The sequence below is a fragment of the Scyliorhinus canicula genome, chromosome 16 (assembly GCF_902713615.1).
Source record: "Scyliorhinus canicula chromosome 16, sScyCan1.1, whole genome shotgun sequence".
NCBI lineage: Eukaryota > Metazoa > Chordata > Chondrichthyes > Carcharhiniformes > Scyliorhinidae > Scyliorhinus > Scyliorhinus canicula.
In genome coordinates, this window is record NC_052161.1 from 81,548,768 (window position 1) to 81,572,937 (window position 24,170).

Genomic DNA, 24,170 nt, shown 5'->3' on the forward strand with positions numbered 1-24,170 from the left:
GAGCCACATGGTCAATGACAATGCTCACGAGCAAATGGCACTGGGAGTAATCTTGAGATTATTGCTTTTGAGGCTATGCCTTTTCATTTAGTACTTAACTAATTTTAAAATCTGCATTGAAGACTTTATCCAGCTTCCGACCTATATCATTGGTACCAATGTGGATCACGATCTCTGGCCCTCTCCCAGAAGGATGTCCAACAGCCACCCCATGGCTTCCTTGAGCCTGGCACCAGGGAGGCAACACATTGGCCTGGAGTCATATTTATAGCCACAGAAACAGCTATCTTATCCCCCGACTATCAAATCCCCTATCATTATTGCTCTTACACTCATCTTCCTACCCTCCTGTGCAGCTGAGCCACCCATGATGCCACAGACTTGGCACTGGCTGCAATCCCGAGGAACTATCACCTTCACTTGTATCAATGGAAAACTGATTAGCAAGTGGCATGATAGGCTCAGTGGACTTCTGCAGGACCCTTCATGGTTCTCTGAGGCTGCCTGGCATCACCCCTTTTACCTCTAGTGAAACCCCCTTCCTAAAGGGGAGATGGGGCGGCACGGAGGCCTCACAGCGCCAGGGACCCGGGTTCAATTCCAGCATTGGGTCAGTGTCTGTGTGGAGTTTGTGCTTTCTCCCCATGTCTGTGTGGGTTTCCTCCCACAGTCCAAAGACGTGCAGGTTGGGTGGATTGCATGGATATGCAGTTTAGGTTATGGGTAGTGGGCAGAGTGGATCGGTGCAGTCTTGATAGGTCGAACATGCTAAGCACAATTCTCCACCTTGTGGATGCACAACAGTGATTCCAGCCACCACTCAGTTCCGAAACTCGGGGAGCTCAAGATTTTGTAGCCAGTGACACGTGGGTCCATCACATGGCTTGTCCACATCTCCTTACAATACTGCAGGATGTACATTCCACCCAGACACTTGATAAAACAAGAAAGTTCACATTCCAGGCACATGAAAAATGACCATTTGGACGAGATTTTGAATGGCAACAAGAATAAGCAAACTCAAGTGTGGGACAGGAACATCACTCTCTATACTTGAACCCAACGAGTGTCTATCCTGGTGCTCACTATCACCCCATCCCGGGACAAAAGAAATACGTTATGGCTGTATGGAAATCTTAAGGTCCTCCAGCAGTCCGACTGGTGGTTAATTTACCTTGGGAGGTCGATTTCTCTTCCAGTCAGCAGACTCTACCTGCAGCTTTTCCACCAGCGGGATGGCAAACGAGAACGTTTTGCCGGTGCCAGTCCTGGCCTGTGCCACACAATCACTCCCATCATAAATGCAGTTGAACGTCTGTACTTGTATTGGAAACAAGTAAGCCACACCTCGGCCTATAGAGCAGCAACCAGAGGAATGCAACAGATTAGAAGGAACAATTTGGCAATACTCACACTTCAAAGCTGGCAATGTAAAGCACACCAAAAATAACCCAATCTGAACTATCATTTACCTTGGTTGGCAACTGAAGCTTGGCTCAGTCTGCTTGTCCCAAAAGCACGTTGGCAAAGCAAGTGCACGTGTACAGCATAAAGCTGCTAGCTATGAAACTGCCTGTACTGTGGGGAAGCAGTGCATCTCTATCAAGGCTTGCTCACTCTGAGACTCTGTGTTAAATCTCCTGGGGTCCACCATTTGGTCTCTCAGGGGGCATTAAGTCCCAGGCTACTTCTTAGTTACCCATAACGAATGGAAAGCTAATCTCAGGATTTGAAATATTACATTTATCCCCAGTCTTGTGAGAGTTTTCAGATGTCCACAATCCGGTGTGTGAAAAAGTCCACTTTGACTTCCACCCTGAATGACTGAGCTAATTCTAAAGTTGTACCCCTCCTCACCAGAGGAACTAGTTTCAGGCAAGTTAACTTGGACAAGTTAAACTAACGGACAACAAACATAGCCAGAGTTACAGGAGTGTGTAAGTATATTTAAAAATATGAACTGCAACTAAAAACGAGTAGATGTCTATACAGCAATTGGAATAAAACACAGGAATTGGCGATATTGTGGATATCCAGCTACAGTCAGAATTATTGAGACATGGCTACAGACAAGCGAAAGGAGTGAAACAGTTGTAGTTATTCGGAAAAACAATGTCAGCAGAAAGAGACACAGCTATCAGCTAGACAGAAGTAGAATTGGTCGAAATAAAAGATCATTCACACTAGCAACCTGCAGCCAGTGGAATACACTTAGTGGAATGGAGGTGGATCATAGAGTCAAACAACAGATGAGACCCATCCTGCCTGCACCGACAAAACAACACTAAATCTACACTAATCCCACTTTCCAGCACTTGATCCATTGCCTTGAATGTTGACATATCAAGCGCTCATCCACGTAACTTTTAACGGTTGTGAGGATTCCCACCTCCACCAGCCTCCCAAGCAGTGCATCCCAGACTCTTCTTCCCCCAACCAACTGGGTGAATTTATTTTTTCTCAAATCCCCTGCCCCTCACCTTAAAATGATGCCCCTGAACTAAATGGAACAAACCTATTAGGAGACGGCCAGAATTTCCTCTCTGATGCCAGAGTCAAGGATGTCATGGAGGAGCAGCAGGATATTCTACTGAGGGAGGTGATCAGCCAGAGGTCACGGTCTACTGGCCCATTTAGGTACCAATGACTCAGTTATGAAAGGGGGGTGAGGTCCTACAAACAGATTTTATGGAATTAAGATTTAAAAGCAGACCTCTGAAGCAGTAAACCCAGGATTATTTCCAGACCCGTGTGCTTGTGAGTCCAGGAGAATTGAGCGAAAGAATACACGGCTGGAAAGCTGGGGTAGGAGGGAGGGCATCAGATTCCGGAGATATCAAGATCATCCTGGCTGGGAGATTTGATAGTGCTGTTTGACGGGAGGGAGTGGGGTAGAGTTCAAATTTGAATGACATTGGATGGGAACCCAAGGGAAAATGCAGAGCAGGTAACAGGAGATGTAAAACTAGTGAGCGACTCTGAAAGACAGAAGCACAGGTTAAAAAGTGCGCAGCAGGGGCAGCATGGTGGCAGTGGTTAGCACTGCTGCCTCACTGCGCCGAGGCCCCAGGTTCGATCCCGTCTCTGGGTCAGTGTCCGTGTGGTGTTTGCACATTCTCCCCTTGTTTGCATGGGTTTCGCTCCCACAACCCAAAAATGTGCAGGTTAGGCAGATTGGCCATGCTAAATTGCCCCTTAATTGGAAAGATTGAATTGGGCACTCTAAATTTATTTTAAAAAAGCATGCAGCACATAAAAGTGCCAATTTTTAATTAATAATAATTTTTATTGTCACAAGTAAGCTTACATTAAGCACTGCAATGAAGTTACTGTGAAAAGCCCCTCGTCGTCACACTGCGGCGCCTGTTTGGGTATGCATAGGGAGAATTCAGAATGTCCAAATTACCTGACAGCACATCGTTCGGGACTGTGGGAGGAAACCCATGCAGACACAGGGAGAACATGCAGATTCTGCACAGATGGTGATCCAAGCCAGGAATTGAACCCGAGGCCCTGGTGCTGTGAAGCAACAGTGCTACCCACTGTGCTACCATGCCGCCAATGATATTTACAATGTATTGTAAATAAAGTCAATGAACCTAGGGCACAGATCGACACATGGCACCACGATATCATTGTGTAACATAAATCTGGCTGAAAGAGGGACAAAAATGGAAGCTGAATCTCCCTGGGGACAGAGTTTTCAAGAATGGGAAACAGGCTGCCCACCGGCTAATTGGGTAAAGGCAGTGCCTGGTGCTGCACTCATCCCACCTCAAAAGGCCCAGTTGCAATCCCCAACCTGTGCTGTTTGCCGATTCAAGCCACACTTTACACAGAGAAAAATTGCCAGGGTTGCTAATTGCCAGTGAACCTGGATTAAAAAGCAGATATCTGGCAACGGTAGTGCATTCAAATATGATACCCCACTCAATGATTCATACGGTCGGATACTGGACCGAGACCCCAACTCCAGTAAGCTAACAACCACTGGGATTGGGAGGAAGCAGAGCTTCAAATGTCCAACAAGACTTCAGGATCAGAGCCAGCAACACTGGCACTGAGCACAGGGATTTCAAGTGCAGAAACAGTGGATAAAGCAAAAAATGAAGACTAAAGAGCTTGAAATAAGTAAATTACCATCATAGGTGACTGTGGAATTGAAAGTCCATTATAGAAATTTCCAAATGCTGCCAGCAATCAGGGAGATCACAACATGAATCTCCAAATGAAGAAAATACACACAGAAAACGCATACCCTTTAGCAGTTTAATAGTCTCTTGAGAAATCTTGAAGTTCGAAAAGGCCCCTTCTTTCTGTTCTGGAGTTAGCTCCTATAAAGCAACATTAAAATGTCACCATTGTTATTTAAAACATTCTATACATCTTCACACATACATTCTGGAAAGATTATCAACAAGAAACCAGGACATTTTGAATAAAGTCATTTTCTTCTCACCCAAGTCCATTCTCTATCAGCATCCCGGGGGGGCCACCACTGACCAGAAACTGAACTGAACTAGTGGTATAAATACTTTGTCTGTCAGAGCAGGTCAAAGGATAGGAATCCTGTGGTGAGAAACTCACGTCCTGACTCCCGAAAGCCTGTCCAGCATGTACAAGTCATAAGCGCGATGGACCACTCTCCACTTGCCTGGATGAGTGCAGCTCCAACAACACTCACCATACAGAACAAAAGCAGGCCAATTATTAATAATTGCCACAAGTACACCGGGCACACATGACGGTGGCCTGGATGAGCAAGTTTTTTGGGATAGTGGACAGGTGTGCAAGAAGTGCGGGAGGGCCATCATACCATGTCCATATGTTTTGGGCATCTCCAAAGCTTTGGGGATTTTGGCAGGTTTTTGCAGATGTCATATCCATAGAACGATACAGCGCAGTAAAGGCCCTTCGGCCCTCGATGTTGCACCGACATGGAAAAAATCTAAAGGCCATCTAACCTACACTATGCCCTTATCATCCATATGCTTATCCAATAAATTTTTAAATGCCCTCAATGTTGGCGAGTTCACTACTGTTGCAGGTAGGGCATTCCACGGCCTCACCACTCTTTGCATAAAAAACCCACCTCTGACCTCTGTCCTATATCTATTACCCCTCAATTTAAGGCTATGTCCCCTCGTGCTAGCCACCTCCATCCGCGGGAGAAGGCTCTCGCTGTCCACCCTATCTAACCCTCTGATCATTTTGTATGCCTCTATTAAGTCACCTCTTAACCTTCTTCTCTCTTAACAAAAACAACCTCATGTCCATCAGCCTTTCCTCATAAGATTTTCCCTCCATACCAGGCAACATCCTGGTAAATCTCCTCTGCACCCGTTCCAAAGCTTCCACGTCCTTCCTATAATGAGGCGACCAGAACTGTACGCAATACTCCAAATGCGGCCGTACTAGAGTTTTGTACAACTGCAACATGACCTCATGGCTCCGGAACTCAATCCCTCTACCAATAAAGGCCAACACACCATAGACCTTCTTCACAACCCTATCAACCTGGGTGGCAACTTTCAGGGATCTATGTACATGGACACCGAGATCCCTCTGCTCATCCACACTACCAAGAATTTTACCATTAGCCAAATATTCCGCATTCCTGTTATTCTTTCCAAAGTGAATCACCTCACACTTCTCCACATTAAACTCCATTTGCCACCTCTCAGCCCAGCTCTGCAGCTTATCTATGTCCCTCTGTAACCTGCAACATCCATCCGCACTGTCTACAACTCCACCAACTTTAGTGTCGTCTGCAAATTTACTCACCCATCCTTCTGCGCCCTCCTCTAGGTCATTTATAAAAATGACAAACAGCAACGGCCCCAGAACAGATCCTTGTGGTACGCCACTCGTAACTGAACTCCATTCTGAACATTTCCCATCAACTACCACTCTCTGTCTTCTTTCAACTAGCCAATTTCTGATCCACATCTCTAAATCACCCTCAATCCCCAGCCTCCGTATTTTCTGCAATAGCCGACCGTGGGGAACCTTATCAAACGCTTTACTGAAATCCATATACACCACATCAACTGCTCTACCCTCGTCTACCTGTTCAGTCACCTTCTCAAAGAACTCGATAAGGTTTGTGAGGCATGACCTACCCTTCACAAAACCATGCTGACTGTCCCTAATCATATTATTCCTATCTAGATGATTATAAATCGTATCTTTTATAATCCTCTCCAAGACTTTACCCACCACAGACGTTAGGCTCACCGGCCTATAGTTACCGGGGTTATCTCTACTCCCCTTCTTGAACAAAGGGACCACATTTGCTATCCTCCAGTCCTCTGGCACTATTCCTGTAGCCAATGATGACCTAAAAATCAAAGCCAAAGGCTCAGCAATCTCTTCCCTGGCTTCCCAGAGAATCCTAGGATAAATCCCATCCGGCCCCGGGGACTTATCTATTTTCACCTTGTCCAGAATTGCCAACACTTCTTCCCTACGCACCTCAATGCCATCTATTCTAATAGCCTGGGTCTCAGCATTCTCCTCCACAATATTATCTTTTTCTTTTTTTTTAAATTTAGAGTACCCAATTATTTTTTCCAATTAAGGGGCAATTTAACGTGGCCAATTCACCTAACCTGCACATCTTTGGGTTGTGGGGGCGAAACCCACGCAGACACGGGGAGAACGTGCAAACTCCACACGGACAGTGACCCAGGGCCGGGATTCGAACCCGGGTCCTCAGCGCCGTAGGCAGCAATGCTAACCACTGTGCCACCGTGCTGCCCTATATTATCTTTTTCTTGAGTGAATACTGACGAAAAGTATTCATTTAGTATCTCGCTTATCTCCTCAGCCTCCACACACAACTTCCCACCACTGTCCTTGACTGGCCCTACTCTTACCCTAGTCATTCTTTTATTCCTGACATACCTATAGAAAGCTTTTGGGTTTTCCTTGATCCTACCTGCCAAAGACTTCTCATGTCCCCTCCTTGCTCGTCTCAGCTCTCTCTTTAGATCCTTCCTCGCTTCCTTGTAACTATCAAGCGCCCCAACTGAAACTTCACGCCTCATCTTCACATAGGCCTCCTTCTTCCTCTTAACAAGAGATTCCACTTCTTTGGTAAACCACGGTTCCCTCGCTCGACCCCTTCCTCCCTGCCTGACTGGTACGTACTTATCAAGAATATGCAATAGCTGTTCCTTGAACAAGCTCCACATATCCAGTGTGCCCAACCCTTGCAGCCTACTTCTCCAACCAACACATCCTAAGTCATGTCTAATGGCATCATAATTCCCCTTCCCCCAGCTATAACTCTTGCCCTGCGGGGTATACTTATCCCTTTCCATCACTAACGTAAAGGTCACCGAATTGTGGTCACTGTTTCCAAAGTGCTCACCTACCTCCAGATCTAACACCTGGCCTGATTCATTACCCAAAACCAAATCCAATGTGGCCTCGCCTCTTGTTGGCCTGTCAACATATTGTGTCAGGAAACCCTCCTGCACACATTGTACAAAGAATGACCCATCTAATGTACTCGAACTATATCTTTTCCAGTCAATATTTGGAAAGTTAAAGCCTCCCATAACAACTACCCTGTTACTTTCGCTCTTTTCCAGAATCATCTTCGCCATCCTTTCCTCTACATCCCTAGAACTATTAGGTGGCCTATAGAAATCTCCCAACAGGGTGACCTCTCCTTTCCTGTTTCTAACCTCAGCCCATACTACCTCAGAAGAAGAGTCCCCATCTAGCATCCTTTCCGCCACCGTAATACTGTCCTTGACTAGCAGCGCCACACCTCCCCCTCTTTTGCCCCCTTCTCTGAGCTTACTAAAACACCTAAACCCCGGAACCTGCAACAACCATTCCTGTCCCTGCTCTATCCATGTCTCTGAAATGGCCACAACATCGAAGTCCCAGGTACCAACCCATGCTGCCAGTTCCCCTACCTTATTTCCACTGTGCTAAAAACAAGGGTGGTGCTGATTTTTAGAGTGTCGGCAATTCCGGAGTCCAGGGGGTGACGTCTTGGCCTATGCCTCGTTGTTAGCCCGGAGACGGATATTATTAGCGTGGAGGGACTCTAAGCCCACAAATTCAGAGATGTGGCTTAGTGACATGGCTTGGTTTTTCAGACTCGAGAAAATAAAGTTTGCCCTAAGAGGGTCAATGCGAGGGATCGTCCGGAGGGGGCAGCCGTTTGTCGACTTCTTTGTTTATATTTGTATTTGCACTGTTTACTGTTATTATAAAATTATAAATGCCTACATGAAGTGTTTTTCAAAAGAAAAATAATTGTCACAAGTAGGTTTACATTAACACTGCAATGAAGTTACCGTGAAAAGCCCCTCGTCGCCACATTCTGGCACCTGTTTGGATGCACTGAGAAAGAACTCAGCATGTCCAAATTACCAAACAGCACATCTTTCAGGACTTGTGGGAAGAAACCGGAGGAAACCCACACAGACATGGGGAAAACGTGCAGACTCCGGACAGACAGTAACTCAAGCCAGGAATAGAATCCGGGACCCTGGTAGTGTGAAGCAACAGTGCTAACCACAATTGATTGGCACGTCATCCACAAACATTCAAACCCTCCACCACCGACGAACAGTGGCAGCCTTATGTACCATCTACAAGATGCACTTCAGGAAATCCTAAGGTAGCACCTTCCAAACCCGCAATCACAAATCTTTAGAAGGACAAGAGCAGCAGATACATGGGAACACCACCTAAAAGTTCCCCTCACCATCTTGACTTGGAGATAAACCACCATTCCTTCATTGTCGCTAGGTAAAATTACATTAGCTAATCTCCAATCCTCTGGGATCTCACCTGTAGCCAATGAGGATACAAAATCAGTCAAGGCCCCAGCAATTTCCTCCCTCAGTATTCTGGGGTAAATCCCATCCGGCCCAGGAACTATGTACCTTAATATCTTTTAAAAGACTCAATGCCTCCTTCTTTTTGATGTTAACATGATCCAGAATTGCCCCACACCCTACCCAAGAATTATATTCCACAAAGTCACTTTTTTTGGTTAATACTGATGCAAAGTACTCATTTAGTGCCTTGCCCATTTCCTTTGGTTCATCACATAGATTCCCACACTTTGCTCAAGTGGTCCAATCCTTTCCTCGGCCACCCTCTAACTTTTTACATGTGAATAAAAAGCTCTGGGATTCACCTTAATCCTACTTGCCAAGGACTTTCATGACCCCCTCCTAATTTCCCACTTAAGTGCTTTCCTACTTTCTTTATACTCCTCAAGGGTTTTGACTGTCTCCACCTTTCTAAACCCAACAAAGTCTCCTTTTTCATTTTGAAGAGGTTCATAATATCCCTTGTTATCGAAAGGCTCCCTAAATGTCCCATACTTATCCTTCGTTCTCTCAGGAACGTGACTTCCCTGAATCTGAATCAACTGTCATTTGAAAGACTCCCCACATGTTGATTTACTCGTTCGATGTTGATTTACCCTCCAACAGCCGCACCCAATCCAAATTCTTCCAATTCCTGTCTAATGTTATTGTAATTGGCCTTTCCCCAGTTTAGCTCCTTAACGCGAGGGTTACACTCTCACCCCGATCCAAAAGTACCCTAAAACCTACGGAATTATGGTCACTACTCCCAAAAGGTCACTGCTCTGAAACCTCAACCACCAGTCCAGGCTCATTCACCAATACCAGTTCCAGTACTGCTCAGCTTTGACAAAGGGTCACCTGGGCTCAAAGGACAATACAGCACAGGAACAGGCCCTCCAAGCCTGCGCCGCTCATGTGCCCTATCTAGACCAACCGCCTGCAACCTTCTATACCCCGTCTATTCAAGTGCCTATCCAGCTAACTATCTGCCTCAACCACCTCACTTGGCAGTGCATTCCAGTCCACCACCACCCTCTGTGTAAAAAAACCTTTCCCCGCACATCTCCACTGAACCTTTCCCCCCTCACCTTGAACTTGTGCCCCCTTGTAATTGTCATTTCCGCCCCGGGAAAAAGGCTCAACTGTTCACTCTATCTATACCCCTAATAATTTAATAAACTTCTATCAGGTCGTCCCTCAGCCTCCATCTCTCTAGGAAGAACAATCCCAGTTTATTCAATCTCTCCTCAGAACTACTAGCCTCCATACCAGGCAACATCCTGGTAAACGTTTTCAGTACTCTCTCCAAAGCCTCCACGTTCTTCTGGTAGTGTGGTGACCAGAATTGGACACAGTATTCCAAATGTGGCCTAACCAACATTCTAAATAACTGTAACATAACTTTCGAGCTTTTATACTCGATACCTCATCCTATGAAGGCAAGCATGCTTTCTTTATCACCATTTCCACCTGTGCAGCCACTTTTAAAGATCTGTGGACCTGCACACCTAGATCTCTGTGTCTGTATGCTCCTGATGGTTCTGCCATGTATTTTAGAGCTCCCATCTGAATTGGATCTACCAAAAGGCATCAGCTCACATTTGTCCGGGTTAAATTCCAGCTACCACTTCTCTGCCCAATTTTGTAGCCGATCTATATCCTGTTGTATTCTCTGACAATCTTCATCACTATCTGCAACTCTTGCAAACTTAGTATCATCCGTAAACTTGCTAATCAGACCCACTATGTTTACTTCCAAGTCATTTATATACATTACAGAGAGTAGAGGTCCCAGAACTGATGCCTGCGGAACACCACTAGTTACAGACCTCCATTCAGAAAAACATCCTTCCACTGCTACCCTCTGTCTTCTATGGCCTAGTCAGTTCTGGATCCATTGAAATGGATCTTTCCCTACAAACGCTGCCAGACCTGCTGAGATTTTCCAGCATTTTCTCTTTGGTTCCAGTACTGCTCCTTCCCTCGTTGGACGATCTACACATTGCATCAAAAAGCCTGCCTGGATACACCTTACAAACTCTGCCCCATTACTGCACTAAGTCTTGGCATTTTTCATACTTTCACCAGCCAGAGCTTTCTCATATCCTCTCTTCGCTCTAATTGGACTTTTGAAGTCTACACTGTTCTCTTCAGTTTATTTCCATGTTTCAGATTATCAGGGCAGATTCCTTAAAGATTTTGAATTCTCACCTCCTCTATTTCACCCTCTGAATACTGACTGCAGTTGTCACTCGAGGCTGGGATGATTTCAGATTTTGACTCTTTTATCAATCCGTTTTTTTCTTTCTTTTTACTTTTTCTTTTAGTCTTTTCATTAGAATCCTCGGTTTTGAGTTTTTTTGATTTTGGAGGTTTCAGTTCAATTTCATCAACTTCTTCCAATTGGCCATTTTCCTCTTTTTTGGACCTTTTCTCAGAGATCTCGCTTTTTTCGGCCTGTTTCTTCTCTTTATCTCCCTAAAATTAAACAGTAAAAATTAAAATGTTAGCAGTGCCCAGGCACACGTCTCACTCCCGACACCACATTACCGCCTCGGTCAAACGACAGCTTCCCCAGCCCCAGGAACACAGCCGTTTTCCCGGCTTCAGCGCTACACCGAGGACCAGGCTTCAGCCCAGACAGCCGGCCCACTCTGCCATACGGGGCCGCGGCCCTCACCTTGCTTTTTTTGGCTCCCTTCTTGCTCACGGACTCGGGTTCCATCCTGTGCTCCGGGTCCTGGGGCTGGCAGCTGAGTCGAGCCGGCATTTCTGGAACACGGAACGGGACACGCGGTTCAGAATGACCGGTCGGTACAGCAGCGGCCGGAAAGAGGGTACAGCAGCGGCCGGAAAGAGGGGGCGGCAGCTGCGCACAAGCGACCAAACACCGAAGCTCCAGGGACAGCGCTACTCCGGCTCACTCCGGTACTGCGGCACCACACAGCAGATTATTCCTCCGTGGACAGTGCTACGCCGGATCATTCGGGTACTGCAGGCCCACAAAGCAGACTACCTCCGGGAACAGCGCCGCTCCGGCTCGCCACGGAACTGCAGGACCACACAGCCGATCATTCCTCCGAAACAGCGCTACTCCGGCACTGCAGGCCCACACAGCGGACGATTCCTCCGGCTACTCAGATACTTCCCCCTAACCCTGCACATTCCTCCTGTTTGTTTTCCTCATATTCTTTTGCTTCTCATTCCAATTATTGAAAATCTCTGGTTCTCAACCTCAGGAGCGGGAACTCCAGGCCCTCATGATTGATGCCTCATTTCTATCAAATTTCCTCTTTACTGCCTTCTCTCCAAGGAAAACAGCCCCAACCTCTCCAATCTGTCCTCAAGTTTCTCATCCCTGGAACTATTCTGGTAAACCCTCTTCTGCAATCTCGCCAATGTCTTCACATCTTTCCTATACTGTAGTGCCCACAATATTCTAGCTGAGGTCGAACTAGCGTCTTGTATGCATGGCACAGTGGTTAGCATTGCTGCATTACGGCGCTGAGGACCCAGGTTCGATCCCGGTCCTAGGTCACTGTCTGTGGAGTTTTCAGTTTTCCCGTGTTTGCTTGGGTTTCACTTCCACAACCCAAAAATGTGCAGGTGGATTGGCCATGCTAAATTGCCCCTTAAAATAGAACTTTGTCTTGTATAAAAGCAGATAAACTCCACACAACGGGCAGCATCTATCGCGAGAGAGACCAAGCTAAGGTTTCAAGCCCATATGATTTCTTCAAATGTTAACTATTTCGATAAAAGCATATTAATGCAGATGCTGGAATCTGAAACCAAAGAGAAAATGCTGGAAAATCTCAGAAGATCTGGCAGCATCTGTAGGGAGAGAAAATAGCTAACGTTTCGAGTCCAGATTACCCTTTTCTCTCCATACAGGTACTGCCAGACCTGCTGAGATTTTCCAGTATTTTCTCTTTGAACTCTGTTTCTCTCCACAAATCTGCTGTGTTTTCCAGCCTTTTCTGTTTTTATTTGTGTTGTCAAAGTTTAACATAACCCCCTCCTTATAGCCTATGCCCCCATTAATAAAAAGTCTTACAACACCAGGTTAAAGTCCAACAGGTTTGTTTCAAACACGAGCTTTCGGAGCACGGCTCCTTCTTCAGGTGAATGGAAAGGCTTGTTCCAGAAATGTTTATATAGACACAGTCAGAGATGCCCCGGAATGCGAGCACCTGCAGACAATCAAATCATCAAAGATGCAGAGAGAGAGGTAACTCCAGGTTAAAGAGGTGTGAATTGTCCCAAGCCATTGCCGGCCCATTAATAAAGCCCAGGATACTGTGTGCTTCATTAACAACTCTTTCATCCTTTTTTGCACCTTCAATGATTTACGGACAGACACACTCAGGTCTCTGCAACACCTTTAGAGTGGTGCCCTTTATTTTACTGTCTCTCCATGTTTCCCTACCAAAATATATCACCTCACATTTCTCCACATTGAACCTCATTTGCCACCAGTTTGCCCACTGTTAACTTGTCTACGTTATTCTGAAGTTCTGCACTGTCCTTTTCAGTTTTTTTCCATGTTTCAGATCATCAGGGTAGATTCCTGTAAGATTTTGAATTCTCACCTCTTCTATTTCACCCTCTGAATACTGACTGCAATTGTCACTTGAGCCTGAGATGACTTCAGAATTTGAATCTTTTATCAATCTGTTTTTTTCATTCTTTTTATTTTTTCTTTCAGTCTTTTCATCACACTCCTTGGGTTTCAGTTTTTTTGATTTTGGAGCTTTCAGTTCACTTTCATCTGCCTCTTCCAATTGGCCATTTTCCTCTTGTCTGGACCTTTTCTCAGATATCTCGCTTTTTTCGGCCTGTTTCTTCTCTTTATCGCCCTACAATTAAAGAGTAAAAATTAAAATGTCAGCAACACCCAGACACACTGCTCACTCCCTGGTCATTTTTTCCATGGCCTGCGTATGTGGGAATTCCTAGACACTCCATGCAATCTGCATGACCACCAGTTTTGAGAGCCAAATTTCAGAGCTGGAGGCACAGCGTCACCACTGCGAGGCTGGGAGTTACGTGGATAACATGTTTTAAATGTGATCATCTTGCAGCTCAAAGAAGTGGGTGACCACCAATCAGAAGGGGGTGGCGGTTGGGACCACCAGGCAAGCCCCAAAGTGCATCTCACTCGAGAAACATTTTTGTGTGTTGGAAAATGGTGAGAGTGACGGTTTTTCTGGGGAATGCAGCCAAAATCAAGTTCATGGAACTGTGGGTGGCTCGGCAGGAGAAGTAAGAGTGGAAGAGCAATAATGGGAGGTGACTTAATTGTGAGGGGTGCAGACAGGCATTTCAGCAGCCACAGATGTGACTCAGGATGGTGTGTTGCCTCCCTAGTGCCAAGGATCGGTTGAGGGCATTCTGAAGGGGGAGGGAGAACAGCCAGAGGTTGTGGATCACATTGGTATCTATGGCATAGATAGAAAGGGAGATGAGGTCCTGCAGCAAAAATTTAGGGAGTTAGACAGCAGGACCTCAAATGCTATAATCTCTGGACTACTACAAGTGCCACATGCACTTGTATAGGGAGAGGAGGATGAAGCACATCAATGGCTGGCTGTAGAGATGGTGCAGGAGGGTGGGCTTTAGATTCCTGGATCACTGGGTCCATTTCTGGGGAAGGATGGTTTGCACCTGAACTGGAATGAGACAAACATCCTTGCAGGAAGGATTGTCAGTGATGTTGGTTGGGGGGGGGTTTAAACTTATATGGCGGGGAATGGGTCACAGTGAAGAAATGCACAGTCAAATATTGAAGAAAAACCAAGGCAGAGCAAAGAGAGACAAGTTAACACATAGAGGAATATGGCACGAATAGATGGCATTTATGGAGTCATAGATGTTTACAGCATGAAAACAGGCCCTTTGACCCAACTTGTCCATGCACCCAGTTTTTAACCACTAAACAAATCCCAACTGCCTGCATTTAGCACATATACCTCCATACCGAGCTGTCCCGTATAACTGTCTAAATGCTTATAAAAGACAAAATTATATCTGCCTCTAATACTGCCTCTGGCAGCTCGTCCCAGACATCCAGCACCTGTGTGTGAAAAAATTGCCCTTAAGGCCGTTTTGTATCTCTCCCCTCAAACCTTAAACCTAGGCTCTCTAGTTTTACAGTTTCCTACCTTTGGGAAAAGATGTTGACTATCTACCTCAGGGGTGGGCAAACTTTTCCGTGCAAGGGCCGCATTCAGAAATTCACAATTCACAAAGGGCCGCATAGTATATTAAGTAAAATAATTACTTCACCCGGTTATGATTGTGGGCGCCTCATATAGAACATAGAACAGTACAGCACAGAACATTGTGCCAAGCAATGATCACCCTACTCAAGTCAACGTATCCACCCTATACCAATAAGTAACCCAACAGCCCCCCCACCCATTAACCTTTAAAAAAAAATTAAAAAAAAAAAAAAAAAATTTTAAAAAAAAAATTTTTTTTTTTTTTTTTTTAATGACTTGGTGGGCCGCAGAAATACCTTTGGCGGGCCGCATGCGGCCCGCGGGCCGTAGTTTGCCCACCCCTGATCTACCTTATCTGTGCCATTCATTATTTTATGGACCTCTAGAAGTTCACCCCTAAGCCTCCTACGCTCCAGGGTAAAAAGTCCCAGTCTATCCAGCCTCTCCTTATAACTCAAACCATCAAGTCTCGGTAGCATCCTAGTAAATCTTTTCTGCACTCTTTCTAGTTTAATAACATCCTTTCTATAATAGGGTACACAGACCTGTACACAGTATTCCAACATGGCCTTAATTAATGTCTTGTACAACTTCAGCAAGATGTCCCAACTCCTGTATTCAGTGTTCTGACCAATGAAACCAAGCATGCTGACTGCCTTCTTCACTACCCTGTCCACCGTGACTCTACTTTCAAGGAGCTATGAACCTGTGCTCCTAGATCTCTTTGTTCTGTAACTCGTCCCAACACCCTACCATTAATGAGTAGGTCCTGCATCGATTCAATCTACCAAAATGCCTCACCTCACATTTATCTAAATTAAACGGCATCTGCCATTCATCGGCCCACTGGCCCAATTGATCGAGAACCCGTTGCACTCCGAGGTAATCTTCTTCACTGTCCATTATGCCACCAATCTTGGCGTCACCTGCAAACTTACTAACCAAATCATTAATATATAATCACAAATAACAGTGAATCTAGCACCGATGCCTGAGGCACACCACTGGTCACAGGCCTCCAGATAGAAAAACAACCCTCTGTAACTACCTTCTTCCGTCGACAAGCCAATTTTGTATCCAATTGGCTACCTCACCCTGGATCCCATGAGATTTAACTTTATGCAACAACCTACTCGTGCAGTACCTTGTGAAAGGCCTTGCTAAAATCCACGTAGACAACGTCCACTGCACTGCCCTCATCTACCTTCTTGCTTACCCTTTTCAAAAAATTAATCAAATCCGTGAGACAAGATTTTCAGCTTCCAAAGTGATGCTGACTGTCCCTAATCAGTCCTTGCCTCTCTAACTGCCTGTAGATCCTGCCTCTCAGAATACCTTCTTACAAGTTATCCATCACAGACGTTAGGCTCACCGATCTGTACATCCCAGGCTTTTCCCTGCAGCCCTTAGAACATAGAACAGTACAGCACAGAACAGGCCCTTCGACCCTCGATGTTGTGCCGAGCAATGATCACCCTACTCAAACCCACGTAACCTGTATACCCGTAACCCAACAATCCCCCCATTAACCTTACACTACGGGCAATTTAGCATGGCCAATCCACCTAACCCGCACATCTTTGGACTGTGGGAGGAAACCGGAGCACCCGGAGGAAACCCACGCACAAACGGGGAGGACGTGCAGACTCCACACAGACAGTGACCCAGCCGGGAATCGAACCTGGGACCCTGGAGCTGTGAAGCATTGATGCTAACCACCATGCTACCGTGAGGCCCTTCTTAAACAAAGGCACATTTGCTTCCATCTAATCTTCAGGCATCTCACCTGTGGCTGTCGACGATTCAAGTATCTCTGCAAGGGTTCCCGCAATTTGCTGCCTAGCCTGCTACAATGTCCTAGGATGTATTTCATCTACCTTGATACTCTTTAAGACTTCCAGCACCTCCTTCTCTGTAATATGCACACTACTCAAGACTATTTATTTATTTATTTCCCCAAATTAACTAGGGGAACTACCACAGGGGCCTCGCTTCCGTCCTGGCTGAGAACACCAGTGCTGCACGATCATAGAATTTACAGTGCAGAAGGAGGCCATTCGACCCATCGAGTCTCTTGGAAAGAGCACCCTACCCAAGGTCCACACCTCCACCACTAGTGATAATTTACCGAAATTCACTAGACTCTGGGGTGGTCCCGGTGGATTGGAAATTAGCAAACGTGACGCCACTGTTTAAAAAAGGAGGTAGGCAGAAAGCAGGAAATTATAGGCCAGTGAGTTTAACTTCGGTAATAGGGAAGATGCTGGAATCTATCATCAAGGAAGAAATTGCGAGGCATCTGGATAGAAATTGTCCCATTGGGCAGACGCAGCATGGGTTCGTTAAAGGCAGGTCATGCCTAACTAATTTAGTGGAATTTTTTGAGGACATTACCAGTGCAGTAGATAACGGGGAGCCGATGGATGTGGTATATCTGGATTTCCAGAAAGCCTTTGACAAGGTGCCGCACAAAAGGTTGCTGCATAAGATAAAGATGCATGGCATTAAGGGTAAAGTAGTAGCATGGATAGAGGATTGGTTAATTAATAGAAAGCAAAGAGTTGGGATAAATGGGTGTTTCTCTGGTTGGCAATCAGTAGCTAGTGGTGTCCCTCAGGGATCCGTGTTGGGCCCACAATTGACATCGATGATTTGGAGTTGGGGACCAAGGGCAATGTGTCCAAGTTTGCAGATGACACTAAGATGAGTGGTAAAGTTAAAAGTGCAGAGGATACTGGAAGTCTGCAGAGGGATTTGGATAGGTTAAGTGAATGGGCTCGGGTCTGGCAGATGGAATACAATGTTGACAAATGTGAGGTTATCCATTTTGGTAGGAATAATATATATTTAATATTATTTAAACGATAAAATATTAAAGCATGCCGCTGTTCAGAGAGACTTGGGTGTGCTAGTGCATGAGTCACAGAAGGTTGGTTTACAAGTGCAACAGGTGATTAAGAAGGCAAATGGAATTTTGTCCTTCATTGCTAGAGGGATGGAGTTTAAGACTAGGGAGGTTATGTTGCAATTGTATAAGGTGTTAGTGCGGCCACACCTGGAGTATTGTGTTCAGTTTTGGTCTCCTTACTTGAGAAAGGATGTACTGGCGCTGGAGGGTCTGCAGAGGAGATTCACTAGGTTAATCCCAGAGCTGAAGGGGTTGGATTATGAGGAGAGGTTGAGTAGACTGGGACTGTACTCGTTGGAATTTAGAAGGATGAGGGGGGATCTTATAGAAACATTTAAAATTATGAAGGGAATAGATAGGATAGATGCGGGCAGGTTGTTTCCACTGGCGGGTGAAAGCAGAACTAGGGGGCATAGCCTCAAAATAAGGGGAAGTAGATTTAGGACTGAGTTTAGGAGGAACTTCTTCACCCAAAGGGTTGTGAATCTATGGAATTCCTTGCCCAGTGAAGCAGTTGAGGCTCCTTCATTACATGTTTTTAAGGTAAAGATAGATAGTTTTTTGAAGAATAAAGGGATTAAGGGTTATGGTGTTCGGGCCGGAAAGTGGAGCTGAGTCCACAAAAGATCAGCCATGATCTAATTGAATGGCGGAGCAGGCTCGAGGGGCCAGATGGCCTACTCCTGCTCCTAGTTCTTATGTTCTTATGTTCTATCCCCATAACCCAGTAACCCCACCCAACACTAAGGGCAATTTTGGACACTAAGGGCAATTTAGCATGGCCAATCCACCTAACCTGCACATCTTTGGACTGTGAGAGGAAACCGGATCACCTGGAGGAAACCCACGCACACACGGGGAGAACGTGCAGACTCCGCACAGACAGTAACCCAAGCCGGGAATTGAACTTGGGACCCTGGAGCTGTGAACCAAAGGTGCTAACCACAATGCTACCGTGCTGCCCAAGTGAAAGAAAGAGCACTGTGGCTTCACAGCGCCAGGGTCCCAGGTTCGATTCCCTGCTGGGTCAATGTCTGTGCAGAGTCTGCACGTTCTCCCAGCATCTGCGGGGGGGGGGGGGGGGGGGGGGGTTTCCGCTGGTTGCTCCGGTTTCCTCCCACAATCCAAAGACGAAAGGTGAGGTGGATTGGCCATGCTAAACTGCCCTTCGTGACCAAAAAAGGTTAGATGGGGTTATTGGGTTACGGGGCCAGGGTGGAAGTGAGGGCTTAATTGGGTCGGTGCAGACTCGATGGGCCGAATGGCCTACTTCTGCACTGTATGTTCTATCACGTTTTGTGCACTGACCCTGTGTTTTATTTGTCTTAGCCTTACTGGACCCATTCACCGAGTTTTTCACAGTATCTGTAACCTGACCCTTTTTGATTTTGGTTTCTCCGCCTTTCACTTTTTCTCTTACTACCTGTTGTTTGTATCCCACTTTAGTTCCCTCCGACTTCCTGCATCGGTTCCCATCCCCCTGCCACATTAGTTTAAACCCTCCCCAACGGCACTAGCAAACACTCCTCCTAGGACATTGGTTCCAGTCCTGCCCAGATGCAGACCGTCCGTACTGGTATGTACTGGTCCCACCTCCAACAGAACCGGTTCCAATGTCCCAATAATTTGAATCCCACCCTCTTGCACCATCTCTCAAGCCACGTATACACCTTATCCATCCTGACATTCCTACTCTGACTAGTACGTGGCACTGGTAGCAATCCTGAAATTACTACCTTTGAGGTACTTTTTAGTTTTACTCCTAACTCATTAAATTTAGCTTTATTTTAATGCAAGGAGCCTTACGGGTAAGTCCATAAGACCATAAAGATATAGGAGCAGAATTAGGTCACTTGGCCCATCGAGTCTGCTCCGCCATTCAGTCATGGCTGATATTTTCTCATCCCCATTCTCCTGCCTTCTCCCCATAACCCTTGATCCCGTTATGAATCAAGAGTAAGGCTGATGAACTGAACATTAATTAACACATGGGAGTATGATAATATTGCTATCATAGAGGCATGGGGCAGGACTGCCAGCTCAATACCCGAGGTATAGAATCTTCAGGCAAGGCAGGGTGCAATCCGACCGGTAGCATCTACTAACAATGCCCCAATTTGGCCAGTCAAAAAGGCAGACGGATCATCGCATCTGACTATTGATTATCGTGAATTAAATAAAGTAACACCACTCACAGCCGCTACTGTAGCAAGAAGCCCCGCGACCATGATGAAGCAGGGGGTGCAAGTGAAATATTTCACCGTGCTAGACATCAGCAATGGGTTCTGGTCCATACCCTTAGACCGAGCTTGCCAGTAAAGGTTCACCATTACGTTTCAAGGCCAGCAATATACTTGGACATGCCTCCCACAGGGCTTCCACAATTCCCCATCTATTTTTCACTGGCAGCTAGCTACTGGTCTGTCCAGTTTCTCCCATCCCGATTGCCTAGTGCAGTATGTGGACGATCTGCTACTGCAGACCAACACCAGAGAGGAACTCCGCTAGACAAACTGCTAGCCCTGCTCCACTCTGCAAGGTCAACTCAAAGAAACCGCAAATTATGAAGGCAAAGGTACTATATTTAGGTCCCATCATCACCCACGTGAAGAGGGAAATAGAAAGGAAATGGATTGACACCATTCTACAACTACCCCAGCCCCATAATGTGAGTGCACTCCACTCATTTTTAGGATTAGTCGGTTATTGTAGGAATCACATCGACAGATTTGCCGCTAAAGCCACCCCACTCAGAACTTTTGAAAAAGAAATGAGCTCTGGAAATGTGCTCCACAGCATACAGAGGCAGTAAATGATTTAAAGCACACCCTAACCCCACTCTTGCAGGAACGACATGACTGATTAGGCACCGTAGCATACACCTCCGGAGTTTTAGACCCCACAAAACAAGGGTTTTCTGGGTGTGAGTGACACCTGCTTTTGACCGTCTTTTGGGCAGTCAATTACTTCGCCTACTTTACGGGACTCAACCCGTCACGATCCTCACCGAACACAGCCCGACTCAGCTTCTCTTAGATGGCCGACTTACGGACGGTTCAGTTAACCAGGTTCGAGCCGTGCAATGGACATTACTACTACAGGGCAGGGACATCTCTGTAAAATGCATCAAGGTCCCAACATTTTTGGCAGATAATTTACACTATGGAGGAACCCCACACGAGTGCCAGGTGATAACAGCCAAACACCCTGTCGGGTTACCCTTCATTCCCAGATCACTACAGCCATGGGCAGGCAACAAGGCGGCAGGACCCCAACAATTGAGTGACGCATTCAAAATTTATGTAGATGGCTCTTCCACTATTGAGGATGGCAATAGGATAACTGGGTGTGGTATATATATGGAGGATTCACAGGGACACCCACAGAAGTAGTCGTCCTTAATCTACCAGGACACCTAGGAGCCCAGGCTGCTGAACTTGCAGCCATAGCTTATATGGCTGCCCACCCGGAATCTTTCCCAACGCCTGCTGACATATACTCAGAGAGCATGCATGTCTGCAACAGTTTGACCAAGTTCCTTTCCCTGTGGGAAGCTCGTGGTTTTGTTTCTGCCGACGGTAAGCCCCTACCCTCAGCCCCCTTATTCAAGCACATTATTAAAGAAGCTACATACAGCTACACAGGACAGACATGTTCCTGTGAAACTGAAAGATAGAAATGGCAAGATTAGGGAACCATGGATGACGGGTGAAATTGTGAGACTAGCTAAGATGAAAAAGGAAGCATACATAGGATCGAGGCAACTCAAAACTGATGAAGCTTTGGAGGAATATCGGGAAAGTAGGACGAATCTCAAACGCGCAATAAAGAGGGCTAAAAGGGGTCATGAAATATCTTTGGCTAACAGGGTTAAGGAAAATCCCAAAGCATTTTATTCGTATGTAAGGAGCAAGAGAGTAACTAGAGAAAGGATTGGCCCACTTAAAGACAAAAGAGGAAATTTATGCGTGGACTCAGAGGAAATGGGTAAGATTCTTAATGAGTACTTTGCATCGGTATTCACAAAGGAGAGGGACAAGACGGATGTTGAGGCTAGGGATGGATGTTTAAATACTCTCGGTCAAGTTGTCATATGGAAGGGGGAAGTTTTGGGTATTCTAAAAGACATTAAGGTGGACAAGTCCGCAGGACCGGATGGGATCTATCCCAGGTTACTGAGGGAAGCGAGGGTCGAAATAGCTGGGGCCTTAACAGATATCTTTGCAGCATCCTTGAGCACGGGTGAGGTCCCGGAGGACTGGAGAATTGCTAATGTTGTCCCTTTGTTTAAGAAGGGTAGCAGGGATAATCCAGGGAATTATAGACCTGTGAGCTTGACGTCAGTGGTAGGCAAACTGTTGGAGAAGATACTGAGGGATAGGATCTATTCACATCTGGAAGAAAATAGACTTATCAGTGATAGGCAGCATGGTTTTGTGCAGGGAAGGTCATGTCTTACAAACCTAAAAGAATTCTTTGAGGAAGTGACAAAGTTAATTGATATGGACTTCCGGTGGCGGCGATGTCCGAGTGAGCCGCACATTCGGTGGGCTCTCACTCCGGCGGGCCTGAACAGCTGTTTCCCCGCGATAGCGGGACCACGGAGGCGGCAGAAAGGCTGCCGGGAATAGAAGAGGAGAGCGGCTGCAGAAGATGAAAGTGTGGGAGGCCAGCAGGTGAGGAGGAAGGAGAGAGAGACGGAGGAAAGGAGGAAGCTGACCTGCAGGGTAAGATGGCGGACCCACGGACCTTCCTTCCTCCAGGACAAAGGGAAAAAGAAAAAGTTTGGAGTTGCTGAGGAGGGACAGCTTGGACCCACTTCAGATGCCCAGGAGGTAAAATTGAAGGAGCTGGGCGAAGGAAAGCGGCAGCGGAGGTGCTGAGGAGCGGGCTGCGGCATATGGAACAGCGGGATTCCAGAAAGCAGAAGAAGGAGAAAAAGGGACAGAGACAAGGACCTGAAGAAAATTACCTGGGACCTAAGATGGCGGACACACGGACCCCGGACTCAGCAATCCAGCTGGCGCTGGATAACATGCTCCAGGTAATGAAGTCCAGTTTTGAAGCGCTGAAGCGGGACAGCTTGGACCCAATCCAGAAAGCGGTGGATCAGCTGAACCAGAGGCTGGACGCCCAGGATGTTAAAGTTAAGGAGCTGGGAGAAGCGGTGGAGGAGCAGGCGGATGCGCAAACGGTTGCAGCGCTAGAAGTGGACGGCCTGAAAGAGCGGCAGAGAAGACTGCTGGACAGAGTGGAGGAGCTGGAGAATAGAGTCCGCAGGAACAATCCGAGGATGGTCGGCCTCCCGGAGGGGGCGGAGGGAGCTGATGCTGCAGCGTTTGTAGCAGACCTGCTGAAGCAGCTGATGGGGGCCGAAGCCTTTCCGCGACCGCTGGAGCTGGAGGGGGCACACAGGGTGCAGGCAAGGCAGGGGCGGCTGGGCGGACCCCCCCGCCCGATGGTGATTAGGTTCCACAGGTTCGTGGACAAGGAGCGGGTGCTGCAGTGGGCAAAGAGCGCCAGGAGCAGCACGTGGAATAACAGTGTTCTCCGCATCTATCAGGACCTAAGCCAGGAGGTGGCTCGGCGGCGAGCAGCCTTTAAGAATGTCAAGGAGGTGCTGTTCAAGAAGCACGTGAAGTTTGGTCTGCTGGTCCCAGCTCGGCTATGGGTCACGCACCAGGGTCAACACCACTACTTTTCCGAGCCCGAAGAAGCGATGGATTTTGTGAGGGACCTGGGGCTGGTCCCGAAAGGAGGCCCCAAGGACGCGAGTTAGGGCCCGAGGATTTCTGTGGGGAGGAACGCCGAATGTGCCTGGACTGCTGCTCAACGGTTTGCTGGGCCAAAGGGGCCAAGCGGAACATTTGAGACTCTTTCCTTTGTTCATGGACATTTATGTGCTTTTTCTCTTTTTTCTATGTTTTTTCCCTTTTTTTTTCCTGTTTGGGCTTTTTGTGCAGCTCGCGGAAGACACTGGAGCCGGCTTGCCCCAGTGGGCGGGGAGGAGGGCGGGGAAACAAGGGGAATGGGACAGGAAGGCGCCGGAGTGTTGAGTCACCGGGCTAGCAGATTGGCTAGTCAAGGAAGTCAGATGGGGGGGGAAGTTACAGCCAGTAGATGGCAGGGGTGGGGGTATCGGGGGATGGGGTTAGGGGAGGGGGGGGTTGTTCTGCTGACGGGAGAGGGACT

At 46.9% G+C, this 24,170-nt stretch overlaps 1 protein-coding gene across 4 annotated transcripts in view; it reads right to left on the bottom strand.

Annotated features, from left to right (window-relative positions):
• ddx21 (DEAD (Asp-Glu-Ala-Asp) box helicase 21) overlaps positions 1-24,170 on the bottom strand; it is a 133,141-nt gene that overhangs the window by 88,306 nt on the left and 20,665 nt on the right. For 3 of the 4 annotated variants that reach the window (XM_038774010.1, XM_038774009.1, XM_038774008.1), the window contains exons 2-5: positions 13,439-13,705; positions 11,058-11,324; positions 4,259-4,334; positions 1,175-1,353 (exon numbers count right to left, since the gene is read on the bottom strand). In XM_038774010.1, coding sequence (XP_038629938.1) covers positions 1,175-1,353; positions 4,259-4,334; positions 11,058-11,324; positions 13,439-13,705 — 789 coding nt within the window. Of the gene's footprint in view, positions 1-1,174; positions 1,354-4,258; positions 4,335-11,057; positions 11,325-11,526; positions 11,758-13,438; positions 13,706-24,170 lie in introns of those variants that run through there. The other variant, XM_038774011.1, reaches the window with a different exon arrangement.